General features: G+C 37.9%; 1 protein-coding gene across 1 annotated transcript in view; it reads right to left on the bottom strand.

The window, feature by feature from the left end:
- Nucleotides 1-228: 228 nt before the first annotated feature.
- LOC132543991 (serine/arginine repetitive matrix protein 2-like) overlaps nt 229-27,251 on the bottom strand; it is a 48,360-nt gene continuing 21,337 nt past the window's right edge. The window contains exons 16-28 of the mRNA XM_060207548.1: nt 19,892-19,932; nt 12,552-12,697; nt 11,398-12,120; nt 9,915-10,025; nt 6,670-9,327; nt 6,207-6,290; nt 5,118-5,270; nt 4,361-4,555; nt 2,882-2,992; nt 2,523-2,645; nt 2,022-2,156; nt 948-1,022; nt 229-547 (exon numbers count right to left, since the gene is read on the bottom strand). Of these exons, the coding sequence (XP_060063531.1) occupies nt 498-547; nt 948-1,022; nt 2,022-2,156; nt 2,523-2,645; nt 2,882-2,992; nt 4,361-4,555; nt 5,118-5,270; nt 6,207-6,290; nt 6,670-9,327; nt 9,915-10,025; nt 11,398-12,120; nt 12,552-12,697; nt 19,892-19,932 (4,605 nt within the window). The 3' untranslated portion in view covers nt 229-497. The remainder of the gene's footprint in view (nt 548-947; nt 1,023-2,021; nt 2,157-2,522; nt 2,646-2,881; nt 2,993-4,360; nt 4,556-5,117; nt 5,271-6,206; nt 6,291-6,669; nt 9,328-9,914; nt 10,026-11,397; nt 12,121-12,551; nt 12,698-19,891; nt 19,933-27,251) is intronic.

The raw sequence follows: 27,251 nt of genomic DNA, 5'->3' as shown, positions 1-27,251 counted from the left end.
AAGATTTAATATATATATATATCAAGAATCAATCTACAGCATATTAAATTGGTATATTACTGCAGAAATCTGTTTTGTACTGTATATATATATATATATATATATCAAGAATCAATCTACAGCATATTAAATTGGTATATTACAGCAGAAATCTGTTCCTTAATCAAATCACACAGCATATTAAATTGGTATATTACAGCAAAATCAGTGACAACACACTACAGCATATTAAATTGGTATATTACAGCAGAAATCTGTTCCTTAGTGACTGAGAAGATTTAATATATATATATATATATCAAGAATCAATCTACAGCATATTAAATTGGTATATTACAGCAGAAATCTGTTCCTTAGAGACTGAGAAGATTTAATATATATATATATCAAGAATCAATCTACAGCATTTTCATTCATTCATGCTATTTTGTTTTTGACCCGTTTTGTAGTATGGTCAGACAATCAAATCACACAGTAAGATGAACAGTGACAACACACTATTTCCGCAGAATCTGGTTGAGTCGAGCAGCTGAGGGGAAAACACCTGCTGAAATAAAGAAAGTAAAATTATCAAAGGAAAGAAATAGACATTACATTGATTTAGTACTTTGTACATTTATTGTGTACAGTGTGTTGTTATTTCAGTGAATCGCAATACATGATGAAACAGCATGCTGATGTACCACACAAGATATCTTAGTTAAGATACCTTACCTAATTACACACCAATTAAGATGAGATCACATATTATCTTAATCTGAGCATTACATCTTAATGTGTTAATAGGATTTCAAAATTATATGACTTTCATTTTTTTTTTTTTTTGATTCTCAAAGTAATATATGGAATAGCACTTAGGAATATGCTGTATTATCATTCCTGGATTCTGGAAAGTGTGGATTCGTGACACTATAATTCAGGTATTAGACAACAGAGTAATTACTTACGACGATTGTAACTGATGGGAGCGTCGAAGTATGAAAGGGGTGCCATAGAAGAGCCAGGCTTGTTAGCTTGGGAACCTGTTACAAGTGAATTAAGAATTACTTAAAAACTATTGTCAAACTACAAGCAATGCTTAAGTGTGAAATAAAACTACATATATCATCTCTTTTGTAAATATTGATAAACAGAAAAGAAAAAAATATGTCCCGATCATACAACTCTGGAGTTTATCCATTAAGCCAGGACTGAAAATGCCCATGATGAAAAAAAATATTTGAAAAGGCAAACTGCTGATGTATGTCAAAGTACACAAAATGAATATGCTTCATGTGAAGAATATAAAGAATGAACATTATACACGAAATTGTATTTATATAATGTTAAGTAACTTGGAATATCAGTATAAATAATTACGGGGGATAATTCTAAGCAAAGGTGAGATTTGTTTAAGTACATGTAGTGTAGTAAGGACAATTCTAAGCACAGTTGAGATTTGTATTCAGTAGTGTAGGAAGGACAATTCTAAGCACAATTGAGATTTGTATTCAGTAGTGTAGGAAGGACAATTCTAAGCACAATTGAGATTTGTTTATGTTGTCTGTGGAGGATAATTCTAAGCAAAGGTGAGATTTGTATAAGTAGTGTAGGGGGATAATTCTAAGCAAAGTTGAGGTTTGAATAAGTAGTGAAGGGGGGATAATTCTAAGCACAGTTGAGGTTTGAATAAGTAGTGAAGGGGGGATAATTCTAAGCACAGTTGAGGTAAAATATTGAAACTGATCCCCTTTGTGAGTGTGAATAGCAACTGTGATGGCAGTAAAATATTGAAAGATACATTCTATGACAGAACTCAGAAAAGTTACCTTTTGACATATTTCAAAGGAAAAATCTGAAGGACAGTGGCAGCTATTTTGTTGCACCATTTTCACAACATACTGATGTTTTCCATATTATGACATCACAATCAATTTCTGATGATGGTGGGCATAAAATATTTCATGAGCTTGATAACAGGCAGATTATGTGAAAAAGTAAGATTCTAAATAAAAACACTCTTAACAATGTGTGTTACATACTTGATGTGTGGGCTCCTGGTCCAGCCAAGGAATCTAATTGTCTGGTCATGGGTCCTGAGGGTCGGTCTAAGGAGTTGAACAGAATGGGCTGGGAGCTCACAGTAGGCTTCTTAAACCGATCATCATCATTATTACCTATAAAGTAACAAGTCAAAGCAATGTGTACCTCTGACATATTCAGACCATATCACTGAGGCTTTGTACAAGTTCAGAAGACCTGTTCCCCCTTACCCTGAGCTATAGATAAACTATATATAAGATAAGATAATACTTGTATCTCAAACTGCACTTTTGAGAGTTGAATCTGCTAGCTTAAAAATGCCGAAGAAAACATTTTAGTAAAATATCGTCATGGACAGAAAGCTAACAAATGAAAAAAAAACAAAACAAAAAAACATATAAGTTAGCTGACCACAACTATATTATGGATTGTCATAACATATCTTTGATTCATTTTGTGGTTTAAAGGCTCTGATGCCTTTCAATAACTGTGGTACTGACCTCTATTCTCTGGAATGTCAAGGCCAGGAATACTGGACTCTGCACTGGCACTTCTGGTGTTGTATGTGTACTGTGGGCCGGGGGTCTGTTCAATTTCCTCTGTCTTTTTCACATAGCCAATCACTGCAAAAGCAGCAAAAGGTTGGATCACAGTTGATGAGTCCATACCAAGGATTTGTCTTGCCTTATCCTCTACACCAATTTAGCAGATGAAAATTTTCTTGATGGAAATAATTTCTTATATAGAGAAATGCCTCATTGAATTTAGGATAAAATTCTATATACTTTATCTTGATCTTCATACCTAACACACAACCAAAGTTAATTAAAAGACAAAATTTAAACTTTACAAGCTTTACCATTGAGAAATGACTCATAAGTGTCTTCCATTCCTGTCTGTGTTTTCTTTCCTTGTTCCCTGGCAGAAATGATGTCACTTTTTGGCTCTGCTACATAACTATTCCGACCAACTGCAATCACATCAAGAAAGATATCTGTTATTCAAAGAATAACCAGAATGTCCAGGAGTCTTAACATTGAGTCACGAGACTACCAGTGAATAAATATCTCAGGATACGCAGAAATTGAGATTTGGGTTGTAAGAAACAGAAAATGTGTTCAGTTAGAAATAATTTTAACAACAGAATCAGACAAGTTGTGAAGTAATAGCAAATAATGCAATAATCACAATATATATCTTAATTCATTACACTATGATTGAACCAAGATATACAGAGTTTACCCTTTTTTTATTTTAGATATTATGCCTTCACACAGTGATTCATCCCAAATATTCTACATTCACAATACTGTAATTTACCCGAGATATCCTTTGTCCACCCTGGGATTTATCAAAGATATCACATGTTCTCCCTGTGACTTACCTAGGATATCATGGGTTCTCCCTGTGACTTACCTAGGATATCATGGGTTCTCCCTGTGACTTACCTAGGATATCATGGGTTCTCCCTGTGACTTACCTAGGATATCATGGGTTCTCCCTGTGACTTATCTAAGATATCATGTGTTCTCCCTGTGACTTATCTAGGATATCATGTGTTCTCCCTGTGACTTATCTAGGATATCATGTGTTCTCCCTGTGACTTATCTAGGATATCATGTGTTCTCCCTGTGACTTATCTAGGATATAATGGGTTCTCCCTGTGACTTATCTAGGATATCATGTGTTCTCCCTGTGACTTATCTAGGATATCATGTGTTCTCCCTGTGACTTATCTAGGATATAATGGGTTCTCCCTGTGACTTACCTAGGATATCATGGGTTCTCCCTGTGACTTACCTAGGATATCATGGGTTCTCCCTGTGACTTATCTAAGATATCATGTGTTCTCCCTGTGACTTATCTAGGATATCATGTGTTCTCCCTGTGACTTATCTAGGATATCATGTGTTCTCCCTGTGACTTATCTAGGATATCATGTGTTCTCCCTGTGACTTATCTAGGATATAATGGGTTCTCCCTGTGACTTATCTAGGATATCATGTGTTCTCCCTGTGACTTATCTAGGATATCATGTGTTCTCCCTGTGACTTATCTAGGATATAATGGGTTCTCCCTGTGACTTATCTAGGATATCATGTGTTCTCCCTGTGACTTATCTAGGATATCATGTGTTCTCCATGTGACTTATCTAGGATATCATGTGTTCTCCCTGTGACTTATCTAGGATATCCTGTGTTCACCATGTCATTTTGCATGGATATCTTGTTTCACACTGTAATATATCTTAAGATATTTTGATTGCAAAATGTTATTATCTACAATATGCTGTGTTATAATCATCAATAACTCATATCCTGACGGTAATGAATCTTACATGACATTTCCTGTGACGTTGATCCTTGCTGACCTTGGATTGGTTGATGTAAAATTTGACTTGTCTGACCTTGCTGTAATTGACCTTCGTTATCTTTAACCTTGTTGAGACTATCCTTGAGACCAGAAATAAGATTGTCACCCAATCCTGGCAGCCATTCTTGTAGCTTTTGTACTATGTGACTAGGAATGGCACCTAAAAATGTAAAAATAATTGATCTTATATTCATAAACTACAATACATTACAATGTTTTTATAGTTAATTCATAGCAAAATGAAACACAAAGGTAATACACATGCTACTCTTGTGTATTTTACAAGTCAATGAAATACATGACTCACAACACACTGAAATACAACTTCAATAAAATTCACAATATGTTTAAACAAATCACATGTACTGTTACTATATTTCATCACCAATAAGCTTCCTCCATAATTTTGTAAAAGACAAGTTATTAAATCAGAAGTGATTTACAACAAGTGAATATATTCCTAGAAGATTTGACATTACATGAATTGCAACATAAAATTTTTGTGGTTGAAAATATGACTTTGTGAATTCTGGATTCAGTAAACTGGAAATAAAAAACTTTCTAGGTCTTTAACACTTCTTATTACTTCCCATAATTCTGAACAAAAATCATTCTTAAAAAAAAATGTAATAAAATGTATCAAAGAGATTCCTATTATTACTGTTGTAGCTACAGAGCCTATTTCCCAGTTTACTGATGGTTTCTGCTTTTCCAGACACTACCTGTTGGTTCCTTGTATGATTCCTGTAGTGTATTCAGTGCCCCTGAGGTGAACCGTTTGGTTGGAGGATCATTTTTTGTTCCTGGTACCCCAGTCAAGGACTGCCAGGCAGAGGATGCTGTTGTAGATTCAGATACTGAAGGATTGTTAGTTTCTGAAAAAGATATCATGATTCTGTTTAATTTTAGAAATTTCTATAAGGTTTAAAAAGCATAATTACTGAGATATTTTCAACGAAAATGAAATTGTTAGTGTTTTTCTAAAATGGAATTAAGAGTAATTTTTTTCGCATTCATAGATGACAAACTTGTTACCAAATAAAAGTACACTGAAAGCAATATTTTGAAAAAAAACCCAGTGTTTCATACTTCAAAGTTTAAAAAACTGTAATAACCAAGAGAAAATTCTATATTCTTTATAGGGTCTAACTTACCCAGTATACACCTTTATAGGGTCTAACTTACCCAGTATACACCTTTATAGGGTCTAACTTACCCAGTATACACCTTTATAGGGTCTAACTTACCCAGTATACACCTTTATAGGGTCTTACCCAGTTACCCTTTAGTATACACCTTTATAGGGTCTAACTTATACACCTTTATAGGGTCTACCCAGTATACACCTTTATAGGGTCTAACTTACCCAGTATACACCTTTATAGGGTCTAACTTACCCAGTATACACCTTTATAGGGTCTAACTTACCCAGTATACACCTTTATAGGGTCTAACTTACCCAGTATACACCTTTATAGGGTCTAACTTACCCAGTATACACCTTTATACTTACCCAGTATACACCTTTATACTTACCCAGTATACACCTTTATACTTACCCAGTATACACCTTTATAGGGCCTTACTTACCCAGTATACACCTTTATAGGGTCTAACTTACCCAGTATACACCTTTATAGGGTCTAACTTACCCAGTATACACCTTTATAGGGTCTAACTTACCCAGTATACACCTTTATAGGGCCTTACTTACCCAGTATACACCTTTATAGGGCCTTACTTACCAAGAATACATTTTTCTCATTCTATCAAAGAAACAAATGGTTACATTTCTGTTAAACTAGACTTACTTTTCTTCAAAATGCCTCTGAGGACTGGTGGTTTGGTTGTACTGGTCTGTCCTACAGTAACTGGTGGCATGTTTTGTGATGAACCTATACCAAAATAAAAATAAAAAAACATACAAGTAAAATATGTACAATTTAAATCATGACCAATAAGCACACTCATGACATTGATAATGAAACAAAGGTTTTCCCGTTCTTTATTTGTATGGCAGATGATATTGACTTTCATTTGACAATGAATGCCATCTCATATCTGACCATTATGTTGTCACTATGATAACCAATAGGTTGGTGACCATATGCCTATCTATTCACTAAATAAGGAATTACAGCTGTGTAGAAAATGTAAATCTAACCTCATTAATATGTCTTATGGAAGACACAGCCGACTGGTTTTACATAGATTTAAAATTAAACCAACTATAAATGAAAATTCAAAACATTTTTTTGCAAACTTTACACAAACCTTGCCCACTAAGTCTGTTGCTTGTGCTCTTTGGTGGACTTTGCTCTCTGAATGTGCTAGGTGGGGGCATCAAGGAAGTATCAGCATTTCTGTTCTGGTTTGAGCTGGACTGCTGCATTCCAAAGTGCATTGACTGACTAAGAACTGGGTTTGTCTGATTTCCAAACTGTCCAAGAACAGGGTTTGTCTGATTTCCAAATTGACCAGACCCAGAATCTGTCTGGCTTCCAAACCTATTTGGTCCAGAGTTCGTCTGGTTTCCAAACTGACCTGGTCCAAAATTTGTTTGGTTTCCAAACTGACCTGGTCCAAAATTTGTTTGGTTTCCAAACTGACCAGGTCCATAGTTAGTTTGGTTTCCAAAATGACCAGGTCCAGAATTTGTCTGGTTTCCAAACCTATTTGGTCCAGAGTTTGTCTGGTCTCCAAACTGACCAGGTCCCAAGCCTGGAAACTGTTTTCCAACCAGATTAGGTCCTGAACTGAGGGACAGGTTTCCATAATTAGGAGGTGGGTTTCCATAAGGTCCAGGATTCTGTGGTAGATTCCCAGAAGAAACATTAAGTGGTGGCATATTAGTACCAAATTGGTTAGGTCCAAGGTTTCCAAACTGGTTTGCTGCCATAACAGGGTGGTTGTTGTATTGATTTGAAGCAGAAGTGTTTTGAGAGTGCCCAAACTGATTTTCTATTTGGTTTATGTTGGTTTGTGGCACGTTACCAGCAAACTGACTTCCTACCTGATTGGCATTAGGTGGTGGCACCATGTTACCATACTGATTTTGGCCGAGATTGGACACCTGCATACCGGCTCCACCCATCTGACCACCAGTCTCTTGGGAACTGTAGGAGCCTGGCTGTTGACCTCTATACATGTCTCCTGAAGATTGGAATCTTTCGCACCTACGATCTGGTGATCTTCTGTACCTTGAATCAGGAGATAATGACCTTCTTGACCTTGAGTCTGGAGACCTTGACCTTCTTAGTCTAGGATCTGGTGATCGTGACCTTCTAAACCTTGGATCTGGTGAAACTGATCTGGAACGTTTCCGACTTGTATACCTTACTGGAGATCTAGACCTTGACACTTCATGAGAAGGTGGTGAGTTCTGACTCCTTGATGAAAGCATTGTGGATGATGAAATATTAGGATAACGGACAGGTGATCGACTTATGTACAACTCTTGTGAATTCTGACTACTAAAATTATAAGGACTGAGAGATCGTCTAGACTGGCGGTCATACGAATTAGGAGATAGGTTGCCCCGACTATCATATGTATGTTGAGAATATCGAGAGCCCATCCTCCGCTCTGGTGACCGTCGATTTGGACCACCAGCATAATGGTCAGAAGACGGGGCTGACCTGCCTGAAGAACCATGATTACCAGGCGAACGCCTAGAGAGGGACATGTACTGATCTGCTGAACGCAATTCTCTAGGAGGAGACTTGTTCCTGTAGCGGTCTGGGGACTTTCCTGACTTCAGACTACGATCTGATGACATTCTAGATCGTTCTGAAGAATGTCCTCGAGTGGCATCCGATTGGTTACGATAACGATTAGGGGAGAGTCTTGAGCGGCTGTCTCTAACTGTATCGGTTCTGGAAGGAGACTTTCGTCCTGATGACTCACGATCTTTGTGGTACTCAGGAGACAATCTTCGCCGTTTGTAATACTCGGGAGACAACCTTGTTCTGGATTTGTCTGTTCTCGTAGAACGATCAGGTGACTGCCTGCCTGGCGAACGCTTTGACCGTGATGATGGAGAGATGTGTTTGGGTGACCTGGATCCTGTTGACATTTTATTGATTAATGGAGGTAGCCGACGTCTGTTAAGGTCTGGTGAGGGCCGTCTTTCTCCTCTCCTTTCATCCTGACGTTGCTCCCTCATCCTTTTATCTCTATCAGTTCCTTGTTGATCTCCTGTTCGGTCTCTTTCCTCTAACCTACTTTTCCCCTCCCTACTCCGAGATTTGGAATCACTTTTGCCATCTTTTGCCAGTTCTGAGGATGCTCTACATTTTTGGTCTTTGGTCGTTTTATTTTTCTCATCCTCCTTTCCATGGGATTCATTCTTTGAATTTATTTTGTCTGCCTGGTTTTGAATTTCTTTATTTGACTTAGCATCTTTTATCTTATGTCCTTTACTTCCTTTATCAACATTTTGTTGGCCTACAGTTTGCTTCTCTTCTTCCTGTTTTGATTTGTCTATAGGGGCATTAACTTTTCCACACAGGTTATCACTGGTTTTTGGTGCTTCTTCCATTTGTTGTTTCTTTTCTGAAGGGTCTGGTTGCTTGGATACTTTATCTTTAGCACCAACTAGACGGCTAACAGGAATAGGCTGTATTTGTTTGGGAGATTCAATTTTCTTCACATTAAAGGCCAATTTAGGCTGAGGTCTTTTTTTATCAGAACTTTTCTCCTGACTTTTAGATAGAATTTTGTCAAGCTCCTGAGTTGCCTCTTCTGTGCTATTTTTTGACATAATATTTGTTTGTTGCTTTGACGGAGGATCTTGAGTGGTCACTGGTTTCCTATGGATATAGTAGTCAAGGGACTGACTGATTGGAAGCTGTGGCGGTGGTCCTCGAGGCGGAGCTTGACTGACAGGTACCTGTGGAAGTGCTGCTAGTGAGACAGATACTGCTCCAGAAGCTGAAATCAGCAATACAAACCATATATCAATTTTCTTTTGTTTCGTTGTGTTAAAATGCACAACACAAATGAAAAAGTGAACAATTTGCTTTAGAACTTTCTGATTTATTCTTTTTATGATAAACTTCCCTTTCTATATACTCTGCAGTTTTCTATGGTTACAATCTGAAATTAAGATACAAATTTTAACAAATCTTTTCCCATTTCAAACTGAACATATACACAATGATGTCCTTGTAACAAAATCTCGAATACTTAATAATACACAATGAAGATGCAGCATTAATAACATAATCAACATGGTCGTTTAAAGTTTGTATCAGTATTTCACATGATACAACGATTAATAGTATGTACAAAAGTCCAATAGAAAATGAGTTGAAGGGAAGAAGGGGCAGCAGAAGTTCCTTTCCAACTCAGCAAGCTGTCCAATATTACTGTCACTCATGTGGGGATCATTCATTTTGAAACAAGTTGGTCATTTTTCCCTAACCTACAGTTGGCAGTGATTCATATTACCAAAACAGAGTAATTTTTTTTCTTTTTGATATTGATTATTGCTACAGTGCTCTGTAATGGTCACAAACCTTGTGGTGTGCTAGGGAACAGGGGTGGTGCTACTCGAACACCTTGTGGCCTCATTACTGGAAAGTTAGGGAAACCTGGGCGTCCAGGAAAACAAGGAGCCGGAGTTGGCACTGAAGCACAAATGTAACAATATCAGCAAAATCATTCAGTTTGATCAGAACACAGGAATACAAGATGATTCTGCCCTCAATGAAAGATATATGTTACAAAGCAAATCTGGAAATTTGACCTTTTGTATCGTACAAGAAACCGCAATCTGCAATTAATAACTACAATCAAAAGGATGGTAGAAATACTTCCATCCATACATAATTAATCTTCATGTATTTAATGCTATCAGAGCATGACTATTCACAAGAGAGAGAAATGTAATTATTTCATGGTAAAACACTGCAAATTGATGATAAGAACTTATCCATGGTAAAAAAAAATTTTTTAACATTATGTAAAAAAAAAATGGGGCAAAGCCACAATTGGCCAGGTTGCGGGATGAGTGCAATGTTATATGGGTATTTATAAGACAGTTAAGGGTGTTTCATTTGTTAAGTATGTAGAATATTTGCTATAAGAGAGAAAGTTTGGTTGTATTTTATGAATTGGTACAGAAGACGGGCATTTGAAAAAAGTAGTTGCAGCCATTTTTGATTCGGAGATGTTAAAAAAATAGACAATGGACATCTAGGGCCCCAAGGTGATTTATATGTGGAATTTTCAAAAGATTCTTGTAGAAGTTTCTGAGAAACTGTGATAACAAGAAAAGTTTCAGAAAATGACTACCAGTAAGTTCCAAAGCCCTGAAAATTCAGAAGAAAGTCTGGAATGAATCCATGATATGAGGTGCACATCTTCCACATATATCTAAACATCCTACAACATTTCAAGCTTCTACGTCAAAAACTCTAGGAGATGATTCTACAAAACTGGTACCCATTTTCCCTGCTAGCCCGCCCGCCCGCCCACCTGCCCACCTGCCTTCCCAGCGGTTTGACATTCATCATACTATAACCCGGATGTGTACTATGTGCAACCCGGCCAATTATTGTTTTAAGGCATTCATCTATCAAAATAAGGCCCTTATACATCTATCAAATTAAGGCCCTTATACATCTGCCCAATTAAGGCCCTTATACATCTGCCAAATTAAGTCCCTTATACATCTATCAAATTAAGGCCCTTATACATCCGCCAAATTAAGGCCCTTATACATCTGCCAAATTAAGGCCCTTATACATCTGCCCAATTAAGGCCCTTATACATCTGCCAAATTAACTGTTTACAACCATAGAACTGTTAGAGATCACACACTTATAGGTTCACTTGGGCCATTTCCTTCTGAATTCAGTCTTCCTAAATATGAGGAGTATAACTGATCTACAGAGTGAAAACTTTTATAGACAATTTGCCATCGTAACAGGATGCCTACACATTTGTGATGTTTATCTACTGATCATGACAATACAGGTATTTTGTTTATATACTGACCTTGCTGTTGATAGGAAGTGCCTCCAGTCACCTGAGGAGGCATGCCCAGATGAGCAGGTGCAATAAGGCCTGGCTGTGGCCCCCGCTGAGGGGCTGGTGCAGACTGAACACCCCTTGCATGTCCAAGCAGTGGTCCCCTGGGTCTAAAATGTGGTTGTGGGCCCCTTGTTGTCCCTCTTGGAACATTTGGCTGAGTCTGATCTCCCTTTGGGAGGTTTAGTGCTAACTGAGCCCGAAACCCCATTGGAATACTCGGTTGGGCTGGAGGGCCTCTTGGAAGGCCAATTTGGTTATTTGGAGTTCTAAGGGATGGTACTTTTGGTATTGGCAATGCTGGCTGTTGAGGAGTGGTATTGTCTGATTCCCCAAGCCCGGGAATGCTGACCGGAATGGATGAAGAAGGTGTTTGTTTGGCAAGTTGTTGTGCAGTTATACGAGCTTGTTGTGCAGCCAACTGATCTTTCACCACAGACTGTAATGAAGGTGGTAAGTCTATTGAAGCAGCTTCTGTCAATGTCTCTATAGCCTTTAACTGTGCTGCCAAGGCAGCACTTGACTCAGCTGATTCTGATCCATACTCTGATGCAGCAAGCTTACTGATAGTGGCCTCAACAGCCTTCACTGCTTGCACAGCTGAAGACAGGACTGGACCAGTGGTTATTGGCACTGTGGTATGTGAAGATTTTAACTGTGAGTTTGATGCTTCAGATGCTGATTGTGCCACTGAAAAGAACACAATTATGATTTCATAATTAAAACAAATTTAAAAACTTATTCAATCAGAGGTAGAATCAAATAAAGATATCTTCATACAAATTGAAAGACACCATTTTTTCAGATCTACACATCAAACAGCAAAAATAACTGACCCTTAACTAAATTTTGGATCTTCCTATTGTTTGCATATGCAACCCAAGATTATTAACTTAGTTCTATAACCGTTACTATGACTACTCAGTATTGTAATTTTTTCAAATGCTATGTTCAATCATTAAACATCCATTAAAAACTTATTTTCCATTTCATTACCATACTTTAAGCTTACCTTAAATATGCCTTCAAATCTTTTTCGAAAGAATTTCATGTGTAAATCGACTAACATCTAAACAACATAATATCTATGGAGACCAAAACGAACACTAGGGTACACTTACCCTTAGCTATCTCTAAACACGCCTTTTTGGCTTCCTTTGCGGCCTTCCTCTCCAAGGCTTTCCGTTTTTCTGCCTTGAATCTGGCCATAGGAGGTGGCTTGACTGGCTGTTGGCTATCCTTGGATTCTCCAGACTGTACAAAGCCACTAGGAAGACAAAAAAATAACCAAATTACTAACACTCCACACCACATAATATATAACCTATACAATATCATGGTTTTGTCATTTCATAATTACGGAATCATCTTACATTATGCGGCCATTTTACAATAAATTGAAAGATTTACTTCTAGTTAATATTCTACAATGAAATCATGTATTTTTGTGGGACTTAATTTTCATGGTTTTAAAAAAAACATGATATAAATTCCCCACAAAAATGAATGATTTTACAGTATATTGATACATTACCTGTATTTTCTCATCATGCTACACTTAAGGACCTTTACATTTTATCATGTTATTTGAAAAGTACACTTTTTTTGCTTGTTTTACAGATATATAAATATACTGTCAACACTTCTAAACTATTTCCTTTACTACTAATTTGGTATCCAGAGTATATAGAGACAAAAAGCATCCTTCTATACCAGATAGTAAGCGCTACATCAAGCACACCAGACTTGTGTTTTCTATGTAATATAGATCTGTATTACCTGGCTATCTATTTTTTGCTCTAAAAGGTTCTTACACAATTTTCATTGGACATCACTCTTAAAGCTTCATTTATCAAACAATGAGTCTTTCTCAGTATAATTTTCTTGATCAAAACTTGACATAGATTCTACAGATTGTTAAGTTATGATGCTATGAAGGTTGTTCAATCTTCTATCAAATTCTTACAGAAATAACAAAAACATATAATTTAACTGCACTCTATAGTTTAACTGCACTACTGATAAGTAGCCTTATACAAGTGAACATTCATGTTATTATAATTGTTTATTTGTTGTTGTACGACAATATCCAATATTAAACTTCAGTCCAAAGTTATGCGTTCGTAAAAGTTTGTAACATCCATCTGAAGTAGTAAGGATTAGACGACATGTGTCCCTGTTTCAAATGATACAGCAGTTTCAAAACCATAAGTGTCTTCATAAAGAGAATATTATCATGCTCTTTGGTTCCAGCCATCAGAGTGTATTACACGTCTGAAATTGCAATGGAAATGAAATTACCAAAAGAAATAAAACAAACATAAAATGAAATTGTTTAGGTTAGATGCCACACAATCTGATGTTAAAAGTTTTATGGAAAGTGTAAGGTTTCCTTTCTGTACAGCAAGAAAGTTCTCGACTTTGTGAGGTAATTTTCTAGACTGACTGCAGGTCATGCTTGGCAACAGAGGCAGTCAGTCTAGGTTTTACCATACTTTCATCACGAAGAATGGGGACCCTTTTAGGATATTCTGATATCTGCTGTTGGACTGTCCTGCCATTTAGAACATTCTGATATCTGTTGTTGGACTGTCCTGCCATTTAGAATATTCTGATATCTGCTGTTGGACTGTCCTGTCATTCAGGATATTCTGATATCTGTTGTTGGACTGTCCTGTCATTCAGGATATTCTGATATCTGCTGTTGGACTGTCCTGTCATTCAGGGTATTTTGATATCTGCTGTTGGACTGTCCTGTCATTCAGGATATTCTGATATCTGCTGTTGGACTGTCCTGTCATTCAGGGTATTTTGATATCTGCTGTTGGACTGTCCTGTCATTCAGGGTATTCTAATATCTGTTGTTGGACTGTCCTGCCATTAAGGGTATTCTGATATCTGTTTTTTGACTGTCCTGTCATTCAGGATATTCTAATATCTGCTGTTGGACTGTCCTGCCATTTAGGGTATTCTAATATCTGTTGTTGGACTGTCCTGCCATTTAGGATATTCTGATATCTGCTGTTGGACTTTCCTGTCATTTAGGATATTCTGATATCTGTTATTGGACTGTCCTGCCATTAAGGGTATTCTGATATCTGTTTTTTGACTGTCCTGTCATTCAGGGTATTTTGATATCTGCTGTTGGACTGTCCTGCCATTCAGCGTATTCTGATATCTGCTGTTGGACTGTCATGTCATTTAGAATATTCTGATATCTGCTGTTGGACTTTCCTGTCAATTCTGACATCTGGTCTTGGACTTCCTTGTCAATCTTGACATCTGTTGTATGGATTTTCCTGTCAATTCTGATATTTGTTGTTGGACTTTCCTGTCAATTCTGACAACTGTTGTTGGTCTTTCCTGTCAGTTCTGACATCTGTTTGAGGACTTTTCTGTCAATCCTAATATCTATTGTAGGACTTTCCTGTCGATTCTCACACATCCGTTGTTGGTCTTTCCTGTTAATTCTGACATCTGTTGTTGGACTTTCCGGTCAATTCTGACATATGTTGTTTGACTTTACTGTCAATCCTGGCATCTGTTGTAGATCTTTCCTGTCTAATAATTCTGACATCTGTTGTATTGATATTCCTGTAAATTCTGATATCTGTTGTAGGACTTTTCTGTCAATCCTGGCATCTGTTGTAGGACTTTCCTGTCAATCCTGGCATCTGTTCTTGGACTTTCCTGTCAATCCTGGCATCTGTTGTAGGACTTTCCTGTCAATCCTGGCATCTGTTCTTGGACTTTTCTGTCAATTCTGACTGTCAATCCTGACATCTGTTCTCGGACTTTCCTGTCAATCCTGATATCTGTTGTAGGACTTTCCTGTCAATCCTGACATCTGTTGTAGGACTTTCCTGTCAATCCTGACATCTGTTCTTGGACTTTTCTGTCAATCCTGATATCTATTGTAGGACTTTCCTGTCAATCTTGACAACTTTTGTAGGACTTTCCTGTCAATCCTGACAACTTTTGTAGGACTTTCCTGTCCATTCTGACATCTGTTGTAGGACTTTCCTGTCAATCATGACATCTGTTGTACGGACTTTTCTGTCAATCCTGACATCTGTTGTAGGACTTTCCTGTCAATCCCGACATCTGTTGTATGGACTTTTCTGTCCATTCTGACATATGTTGTAGGACTTTCCTGTCAATCCTGACATTGTTGTATGGACTTTTCTGTCCATTCTGACATATGTTGTAGGACTTTCCTTTCAATCCTGACATTGTTGTATGGACTTTTCTGTCCATTCTAACATCTGTTGTAGGACTTTTCTGTCCATTCTGACACTTGTTGTATGGACCTTTCTGTCCATTCTGACATCTGTTGTATGGACTTTTCTGTCAATCCTGACATCTGTTGTAGGACTTTCCTTTCAATCCTGACATTGTTGTATGGACTTTTCTGTCCATTCTGACATCTGTTGTAGGACTTTTCTGTCCATTCTGACACTTTTTGTATGGACTTTTCTGTCCATTCTGACATATGTTGTAGGACTTTCCTTTCAATCCTGACATCTGTTGTTGGACTTTTCTGTCCATTCTGACATCTGTTGTATGGACTTTTCTGTCAATCCTGATATCTATTGTAGGACTTTCCTTTCAATCCTGACATCTGTTGTTGGACTTTCCTGTCAATCCCGACATCTGTTGTATGGACTTTTCTGTCCATTCTGACATCTGTTGTATGGACTTTTCTGTCAATCCTGACATCTGTTGTAGGACTTTCCTGTCAATCCTGACATCTGTTGTAGGACTTTCCTGTCAATTCTGACAACTGTTGTAGGACTTTCCTGTCAATCCTGACATCTGTTGTAGGACTTTCCTGTCAATTCTGACAACTATTGTAGGACTTTCCTGTCAATCCTGACATCTGTTGTATGGACTTTTCTGTCCATTCTGACATCTGTTGTATGGACTTTACTGTCAATCCTGACAACTATTGTAGGATTTTCCTGTCAATCCTGACATCTGTTGTAGGACTTTCCTGTCAATCTTGACAACTTTTGTAGGACTTTTCTGTCAATCCTGACATCTATTGTAGGACTTTCCTGTCAATCCTGACATCTGTTGTAGGACTTTCCTGTCAATCCTGACATCTGTTGTAGGACTTTCCTGTCAATCCTGACATCTGTTGTAGGACTTTCCTGTCAATCCTGACATCTGTTGTAGGACTTTTCTGTCCATTCTGACATCTGTTGTAGGACTTTACTGTCAATCCTGACATCTGTTGTAGGACTTTCCTGTCAATCCTGACATCTGTTGTATGGACTTTTCTGTCAATCCTGACATCTGTTGTATGGACTTTTCTGTCAATCCTGACATCTGTTGTAGTACTTTCCTGTCAATCCTGACATCTGTTGTATGGACTTTTCTGTCCATTCTGACATCTGTTGTATGGACTTTTCTGTCCATTCTGACATCTGTTGTATGGACTTTTCTGTCCATTCTGACATCTGTTATTGAAATGTCCTGTCTAAAGGTTATTTGACAGCTGTTTTTAATTGTCCTGCCAATAAGGGCATTCTGACAGCTGTTGTTGGTCTTTCATGTCATTTTAGGTGTAAAACGTCTTGTCCAGTCAAATGTTAACATGAAGTAATAACATTATCAGCTCTGGCAAATTTTTCCTTGATTTAAAAACACTCAAAGAGATTTTTTTCCCTTCCATCAAAATTGCAATGCAGCAGACATTGTTTTTTCAGTGTCCTTCACCTCCTTACTCTTGAAACTGGTGTTTCTATAATCTAAACAATCCACTGCTTTTCTGTTCTAAATACTGTTTATTTTTTTGACATCGGATCCTCCTGTAGCTCAGTGTTGATAAGCCTCTCAGTCTGTCTGGATATATATAATAGACCCTAGAGTCCATGTAAATGCTTGGTTGTCCTCTGTCATACTGCCTCACTTATATCAATGTCTTACTTCTACATGTATCCCATACAATGTATGGTTACTTGAGATGAAATCTTAACTAGTGTCAGTAAGAAATGCATTCCAAAATCAAAATTTCCTCTTACAAGTTCCAAAGTAGATTTTATGTTCATATATTCTATATCTTCCATTTCTTATCTATTTCCCATGGTTGCTTGATTTTCCCACGAAAATTGTCTATACCTAATTTGCCAACCAATGTACAGAGATTTATGCAGCTAGCAATGAAATTTAGTAATATTTCTTCACTCCATGTTGACAGCTGGGCAGGATCATCTTGAAAAACACACCATAGCCTCTTACTTAATTGCTTTCTAAAGGTCGTTTATACATTGGTATATGTAATGAACAATGTTCCTTTACACATTCAATGTTTACATTTCCCTATAAAACATCCTTTCTGTTCAAGATATGACTGGCATTTCCTCCTTGTCTGGTTCTGTGACTCACATTTTAGAAATGCATAGCCAGCATATTTTATAATGTCTTTCCTTTTCTTCATCAAAGGATAGTTAGTTGCCTGGTTTCGTAAACACATTTCTGGTTTCTGCTTTATATTGTATTCTGAAATATCAATTCCTTATTTGGTCATCACTAATAAATGCCATCTTTCCAAGAGAGTGTCTAAATTCCGCAATATTTGTCCATTATTTGGTCATCACTGGTAATAGACCATTCTTTATTTGGTCATCACTGGTAATAGCCCATTCCTTATTTGGTCATCACTGGTAATAGCCCATTCCTTATTTGGTCATCACTGGTAATAGACCATTCTTTATTTGGTCATCACTGGTAATAGCCCATTCCTTATTTGGTCATCACTGGTAATAGACCATTCTTTATTTGGTCATCACTGGTAATAGCCCATTCCTTATTTGGTCATCACTGGTAATAGACCATTCTTTATTTGGTCATCACTGATAATAGCCCATTCCTTATTTGGTCATCACTGGTAATAGCCCATTCCTTATTTAGTCATTATTGGTTATAGATGTCTTTCTGAGAGTTGTTTTTTCCCTGTCTTGTCTCCTATATCTCTGTTAATGAGATACTGGTGTCTCGTCTCAATCTCCCTTTTCTAAATGTTCCAGCTTTACTGATCAATATTTTATTTGTTGATATAAGTTTGATAGATCATTCCATGTGTTTCCATTTGGTCTGTAAAACCTGGTCTACTTCTGTCCATGTTTTTCAGCCTGGTCCCTGGCCCCTGGTCTTTCACTTCTCAGAGCACCTGTCCGTATCCTTTCCAACTTTTGATCGACTGAATTTCTTCACACATTCTTCCATCTCTTTCCCTTTCTAATACTCTGTGTACTGTTTGGTTCTTTAGAATTCCTTTCATTGACTCTTTGCTTTTCCATATGAAGTTTTGCAAGCCTGCTCAATCGATCCTTGTGTGGTGGCATAGTGCAATGTTACACACTCACTTTCACCTTGGCTACCAGTGTTCAATTTACCGATCAAACGTGAAATATATGAGGTAACCTTTTCCAACATGAGTGCTTACCCCTGGTACTCCAGATTCCTCCAACAGTAGGAGCACTCATATCCCAAAATATGTATCTGCCACTGTTACTAACATTTGTATAAATGACATGCTTCAAACATGCTCCTTTTTCCCTTCTTATCACTGGTGATGGAAATTGTATTCATAGCATCATAGTGATTCCAACCAATTTCCATTTGTTTATATCTGATGGCAAAGATTATAAACACATTCCTTCTTTGATTGATCCTTGATGATGACAATCCAACTGAATAAGTTCCTGATCTCAGAATCCTTGACATCAAACTGGAGGCTGTAAACAACTGCAGCTAAAATTTCACCTGTACATAAATTACAGTTATCAATCAACTGTCATTTATTCCAGGTGAGACAGAACCTCTCAAGCTCATACTGTAATAATTCACCATCTTGTGTGTAAAGTTACGTTCCATATCAGTCTTATACCTTTTTCATCTTAAAGATGGGACAGGGATGCAGAATAACTTTGGACCTTTATGAGATCACCGACTGATATGTTCAGTAAAAATACTTTTTCTAAGGAATTCATCTCAGCTGAACATGGTCAGAAATAAGGAAATGCCTTGAACACTACCTGTTTCTGTGAGTTATATATATATATCTGGTACCATCTAATAAACTGGAAAATTATACAGTGCTCAAATATAATCTGAAAGCTAAATCTTAAATGTTTGGTCAGCAGTTATTGAATTTTCATATATATTATGACTTCAGATATCCTACACAAGGTATCATGAGAAATGAGATTGTGATCTCATTTGCTAAAGGCTTAAATGAAAAATGGTGTAGTATAAGGCAGTATTTTCAGATTCAGTGGTCTTTGCAGAAGGCAGTACATGGCTGGACATGCAGACGATACATGGCCTTAAATCACGGAAACATTAGATAGCTAAAGAGTCTCTGCCAAACAGCAGACATAAGACCAGATGTTGCCAGGACAAATGACGAGTGTTTATGATGACGTTTCCTTGTTGATCTTCTTTAAACCATTACCTCTTCCCCGTAGTTGATCCAGTAGTTTTCTCATCCTGATTCTGAAAGTAAAATCAAGAAATCAAACATTTTGGGTCATTTCTACAATCTTTGGCATTGTCTCAACACAGTATTTGTGTCACATGACACACACCAGTGTCAAGTGTGAGCAATGTTAAGGTTGTATCCAGGTCTGTTATAACATGTACCTCAGTCAGATATCGGCTAATGATTCAAAATGGCTATGGTTAACACAACACTTTCCTGAACAGTAATGATACACTCTGAAAATAAATATATCATATTAATATTTGAGCAAAGTTTGACTTTTAAAAGCATTAGAAAAAAATTGGCTTCCAAACTTTTGAGGGTTATATTTAGCTGTCATGGCCAACTTGCCGAAATTTATACATAATATTGTTTTAAGTGAAAAAAAATGATTTGGTTAATGATGCCAAAATTGTTTCTCTTCAAATATGATGACAAGAATGTGTAAGGACAGAAGTTTTACGGGATGCCCAATATTATCAAAATAATCATAAAAGTGAAGGGAAGCAAAATCCTGATCAGGATTGTAACAAATTAAAATCTAATTCTTATCAAAATGATAATTCATCAAAAATAGTCACATGAACTTTAAGATTGCAAATATTGCTTCCCACAGGAAAAAATTACAGTAATAATGAGCTCATTGTTTGGGTGAGATATTATGTCTAGACATAGGAACACCTAATTATAGAAAAATGCATGTGACGGACAAAAATCCTGACAAGACAGTATATAATGTTAAGAACCATGATATAGTGAGCAGTATTTTATAACTGCAAAAAATTTTTTATAATCAACACTTCAGCAAAAAAAAACAACAAAAAATTCCCTTTGTTCACTTGTATCATCTTTGTGTAAAAATAATAAGACAATAAATTCATTTTCAGTGGAGTACAATTCAGTTAGATTGCCTTCCTCTGATGTATACATATTGTGATAAACAAATGTGATAAATGAAGGCAAGGCAGTTATGAGACAAAGTTTGGTAGTCAGTAAAAAATATTGCAAAGAAATGTATGCCTTTTCTATTCTGATGCAAAAAATGAGTCATTCTCTCACAAAAATAGTAATGATGACCTTGACCTTTGCACTTTAGAGCACAAATCCATTCATACTATTATTCTTGATCTTTGTATTTAGTCAAAATCCATTCAGAAGTAAGACATATCAATCATGAGTCACTACAGTACAATATCATGACACTGAACAGTATTCTAATTGGCGAAATAGGTTTTATTTTCACGTTTTTCTGCAACACTGGTGTAAAAGTGAAATAAATACCTTAATCAATCATAATCTCCCCAGTATGATAGAAAGGACCTGGACACTGCCACCTTCCAGGTGTTATATATAGCCGGACACTGCCACCTTCCAGGTGTTATATATAGCCGGACACTGCCACCTTCCAGGTGTTATATATAGCCGGACACTGCCACCTTCCAGGTGTTATATATAGCTGGACACTGCCACCTTCCAGGTGTTATATATAGCTGGACACTGCCACCTTCCAGGTATTATATATAGCTGGACACTGCCACCTTCCAGGTGTTATATATAGCTGTAGCTGGACACTGTCACCTTCTAGGTGTTATATATAGCTGGACACTACCACCTTCCAGGTGTTATATATAGCTGGACACCGCCACCTTCCAGGTGTTATTCATAGCTGGACACCGCCACCTTCAAGGTGTTATATATAGCTGGACACTGCCACCTGCAAGGTGTTATATATAGCTGGACACTGCCACCTTATAGGTATTATATATAACTGAACACTGCCACCTTCCAGGTGTTATATACAGCTGGACACTGCCATCTTCCAAGATTTATATATAGCTGGACACTGCCACCTTCCAGGTGTTAAATATAGTTGGACACTGCCACTTTCCAGGTGTTATATATAGCTGGACACTGCCGCCTTCCAGGTATTATATAAAGCTGGACACTGCCACCTTCCAGGTGTTATATATAGGCCACCTTCCAGGTATTATGTATAGATGGACACTACTACCTTCCAGGTGTTATATATAGCTGGACACTGCCACCTTCCAGGTATTATATATAGCCGGACACTGCCACCTTCCAAGTGTTATATATAGCTAGACTGCCACCTTCCAGGTGTTAAATATAGCTGGACATTGCCACCTTCCAGGTGTTATATATAGCTGCACAATGCCACCTTCCAGGTGTTATATATAGCTACAAAATGCCACCTTCTAGGTGTTATATATAGCTGGACACTGACACCTTCCACCTGTTATAAGATTGCTGGACACTGACATCTTCCACCTGTTATAAGATTGCTGGACAACATTACTTTCCAGATGTATATGAAAATGGGCACTGCCACATTCCACTTGTTAGAGACAGCTAGACATTGCTGTCTTGCAAATGTTATAGATAGGACATTGCCACCTTTCTGGTGTTATAGATAACTGGACACTGTCATCTTCCAGGTTTTATAGATAGCTAGAGAGCATCACCTCCCAAATGTTATAGATAGGACATTGCCATCTTCCAGGTGTTATAGATATCTAGAGAGCTTCTCCTCCCAAATATTATAGATAGGACATTGCCATCTTCCAGATGTTATAGATATCTAGAGAGCTTCTCCTCCCAAATGTTATATGTAGGTGGATACTAACACCTTCCATGTATCACAAAAAGGTTGATACCACCCTCCAGTTGTAATAAATAGGCCGAAACCATCCGCCAGTTGTAACAAATAGGTGGACATCATCACCTTCCATGTGTTATAAATAGGTGGACAACATCACCTTCCATGTGTTATAAATAGGTGGACACCATCACCTTCCATGTGTTATAAATAGGTGGACACCATCACCTTCCATGTGTTATAAATAGGTGGACACCATCACCTTCCATGTATTATAAATAGGTGGACACCATCACCTTCCATGTGTTATAAATAGGTGGACACCATCACCTTCCATGTGTTATAAATAGGTGGACATCATCACCTTCCATGTGTTATAAATAGGTGGACATCACCTTCCATGTGTTATAAATAGGTGGACAACATCACCTTCCATGTGTTATAAATAGGTGGACACCATCACCTTCCATGTGTTATAAATAGGTGGACACCATCACCTTCCATGTATTATAAATAGGCCGACACCACCTTCAAGTTGTAATAGATAGGTGGACATCATCACCTTCCATGTATTATAAATAGGTGGACAACATCACCAAATAGGTGGACACCATCACCTTCCATGTGTTATAAATAGGTGGACACCATCACCTTCCATGTGTTATAAATAGGTGGACACCATCACCTTCCATGTGTTATAAATAGGTAGACACCATCACCTTCCATGTGTTATAAATAGGTAGACACCATCACCTTCCATGTGTTATAAATAGGTGGACACCATCACCTTCCATGTGTTATAAATAGGTGGACACCAACACCTTCCATGTGTTATAAATAGGTGGACACCATCACCTTCCATGTATCATAAATAGGTGGACACCATCACCTTCCATGTGTTATAAATAGGTGGACACCATCACCTCCCATGTGTTATAAATAGGTGGACAACATCACTTTCCATGTATTATAAATAGGTGGACATCATCACCTTCCATGTGTTATAAATAGGCCGAAACCATCTGCCAGTTGTAATAGATAGGTGAACACCATCACCTTCCAGGTGTTGAATAAAGATGGATGATATCACAGTCTTAGATGAACACATAGCATTTTTTGCTACAGTGTAGTGAGAGACAACACATCTTACAGTTCCGTCCTGTCCCAGCTTCTGTAATTCAGATGAAGACACAGATATTTATAGAAATGCTATATGGTCCTGGTTATATGGTATATGTGGAAACTTTTCCCACAGTTCATCTCCTGTCCATCTCCTCCTTTGTAAATGAAGTATAAACATATGTTGGGCACTTTAGAGATAATATACACATTTCCTACAAAGAATGTTAAAGGCAACTTTAAGACTAAGTGAAGATGAACATTTTTCTTTGAGGGCAACAGATATTTCAGGAAAGCATTGCCTTGTATACAGTATGATACAGTAACTGATAAGGAAGTATCTGATGCAGTCACACCCTGCTTTCTGTGCTTCAGTGCCTGACAAGAAGGCTGTTTGCCCATGATTTCCTTACATGGAAAAAGAAAAAAAAACAGCTATACTATGATTTCTGTGATCTTTGTGTTATTTAAAATGATAAGGATACAGTTCCTGTGATATGGTGACCAAGGAGGATACACTCATTTCCTGGTGTCATTGATACGGTGATAAAAGAAGATACAGGTCTATATGATTTCTGTGAAAAAGTTTTGCATGAAGATACAATTTCATCATGATTCTGGGGTACATGTTCTTTCCTGAGTAACAGATGAGGATGCCATGATTCCCTAGTTTCATTTCTTCTGGTTTCTCTGCTATGGTGACTGATAAGGACATAGTTCTTTCCTGGTTTCTGTGGTGCAGTCACTGATGAGAATGCAGTTCCTCCCTGGTTTCTGTGGTGTGATAACTGATGGGGATGCAGTTCTTCCCTGCTTTCTGTGATACAATCACTGATGAGAATTCAGTTCCTTCCCTGGTTTCCGTGTTACAATCACTGATGAGAATTCAGTTCCTTCCCTGGTTTCTGTGTTACAATCACTGATGAGAATGCAGTTCCTCCCTGGTTTCTGTGGTGTGGTAACTGATGGGGATGCAGCTCTTCCATGGTTTCTGTGATACAATCACTGATGAGAATGCAGTTCCTCCCTGGTTTCTGTTGTGTGGAAACTGATGGGGATTCAGTTCCTCCCTGGTTTCTGTGGTGTGGTAACTGATGAGAATTCAGTTCCTCCCTGGTTTCTGTGTTACAATCACTGATGGGAATTCAGTTCCTCCCTGGTTTCTGTGGTGTGGTAACTGATGGGGATTCAGTTCCTCCCTGGTTTCTGTGGTGTGGTAACTGATGAGAATTCAGTTCCTCCCTGGTTTCTGTGTTACAATCACTGATGAGAATTCAGTTCCTCCCTGGTTTCTGTGTTACAATCACTGATGAGAATTCAGTTCCTCCCTGGTTTCTGTGTTACAATCACTGATGAGAATTCAGTTCCTCCCTGGTTTCTGTGGTGTGGTAACTGATGGAGATGCAGCTCTTTCTGCTTTCCCTGCTTTCTGTGGTACAGTCACTGAAGAAATTAAATTTTCCACTGGTTACTATCATGTAATAACTGATGAGGAATCAGTTTTCCCCTGGTTTCTCTGGTATAGTAGGTGCAACCGATACAAAACATCATCAGGCGATTTCCATGTGAGTATATTGTCTTTTCTCTCCTGATACAAACATGGACCAGTCATGCTCCTCATGGTTACATTGTGTCTTTTCTCTCCTGATACAAACATGGACCAGGCATGCTCCTCATGGTTACATTGTGTCTTTTCTCTCCTGATACAAACATGGACCAGGCATGCTCCACATCAGGTTACATTGTGTCATTTCTCCCCTGATACAAACATGGATCAGGCATGCTCCATATGGTTACATTGTGTCTTTTCTCTCCTGATACAAACATGGACCAGGCATGCTCCACATGGTTACATTGTGTCTTTTCTCTCCTGATACAAACATGGATCAGGCATGCTCCACATGGTTACATTGTGTCTTTTCTCTCCTGATACAAACATGGACCAGGCATGCTCCTCATGGTTACATTGTGTCTTTTCTCTCCTGATACAAACATGGACCAGGCATGCTCCACATCCGGTTACATTGTGTCTTTTCTCTCCTGATACAAACATGGATCAGGCATGCTCCACATCAGGTTACATTGTGTCTTTTCTCTCCTGATACAAACATGGACCAGGCATGCTCCATATGGTTACATTGTGTCTTTTCTCTCCTGATATAAACATGGACCAGGCATGCTCCATATGGTTACATTGTGTCTTTTCTCTCCTGATATAAACATGGACCAGGCATGGTCCACATCAGGTTACATTGTGTCATTTCTCCCCTGCTACAAACATGGACTAGGCATGCTCCTCATGGTTACATTGTGTCATTTCTCTCCTGATACAAACATGGACCAGGCATGCTCCTCATGGTTACATTGTGTCATTTCTCTCCTGATACAAACATGGACCAGGCATGCTCCTCATGGTTACATTGTGTCTTTTCTCTCCTGATACAAACATGGACCAGGCATGCTCCACATCAGGTTACATTGTGTCATTTCTCTCCTGATACAAACATGGACCAGGCATGCTCCTCATGGTTACATTGTGTCTTTTCTCTCCTGATACAAACATGGACCAGGCATGCTCCATATGGTTACATTGTGTCATTTCTCTCCTGATACAAACATGGACGAGGCATGCTCCACATGGCTACATTGTGTCTTTTCCCTCCTGATACAGACATAGATCAGGCATGCTCCTCATGGTTACATTGTGTCTTTTCTCCCCTGATACAAACATGGACCAGGCATGCTCCATATGGTTACATTGTTTCTTTTCTCTCCTGATACAAACATGGACCAGGCATGCTCCATATGGTTACATTGTGTCATTTCTCTCCTGATACAAACATGGACCAGGCATGCTCCACATCAGGTTACATTGTGTCATTTCTCTCCTGATACAAACATGGACCAGGCATGCTCCTCATGGTTACATTGTGTCTTTTCTCTCCTGATACAAACATGGACCAGGCATGCTCCACATCAGGTTACATTGTGTCATTTCTCTCCTCATACAAACATTGACCAGGCATGCTCCACATGGTTACATTGTGTCTTTTCTCTCCTGATACAAATACAGATCAGGCTTGCTCCATGTGGATATAACTTGCCCTATTTCTAGAAAGGCTTTTTATCTGATTGTTCCATTTTAAGTTTTTCTATGACTGTCTCTACACATCAAAAGTTTAGATCAATTAGCTAGTTGACTTCTGACTTCATCATGTACTCTAGGTATTTATCTCCATCTGTGAGTCAAGTTATGACCAAAAGGCACTTTCCAAGACCTGACATTGACTCCTGGTAATGTCAATGCTGATCCACAGTAGTCTTTTCACAAATAGTGCCAGTCAGGAGACTTCCAACATTAAAAAGTGGTAGATCCATTGTCTAACTGTATATTCCAAATTATTGTTTAAGTTTATTTCTATATTATCACTGTCAACATGGAGAACATGCATTCAACTTCAAACAGTTCTTGCATGTATCAAATATATATCAAATGACAAAATATTCCGATGTCCAAGTTCTCACCTGTATCTGATTATATAACGGTGATGTTTTCTCCGTGTTGGGAGGTGTAGCAAGAAGATATGATTTATATAA

The sequence above is a fragment of the Ylistrum balloti genome, unplaced genomic scaffold (assembly GCF_031769215.1).
Source record: "Ylistrum balloti isolate Yb309-2 unplaced genomic scaffold, AGI_CSIRO_Ybal_v1 Utg369772, whole genome shotgun sequence".
Lineage (NCBI taxonomy): Eukaryota > Metazoa > Mollusca > Bivalvia > Pectinida > Pectinidae > Ylistrum > Ylistrum balloti.
This window is presented reverse-complemented; position numbering and strand designations above follow the sequence as displayed.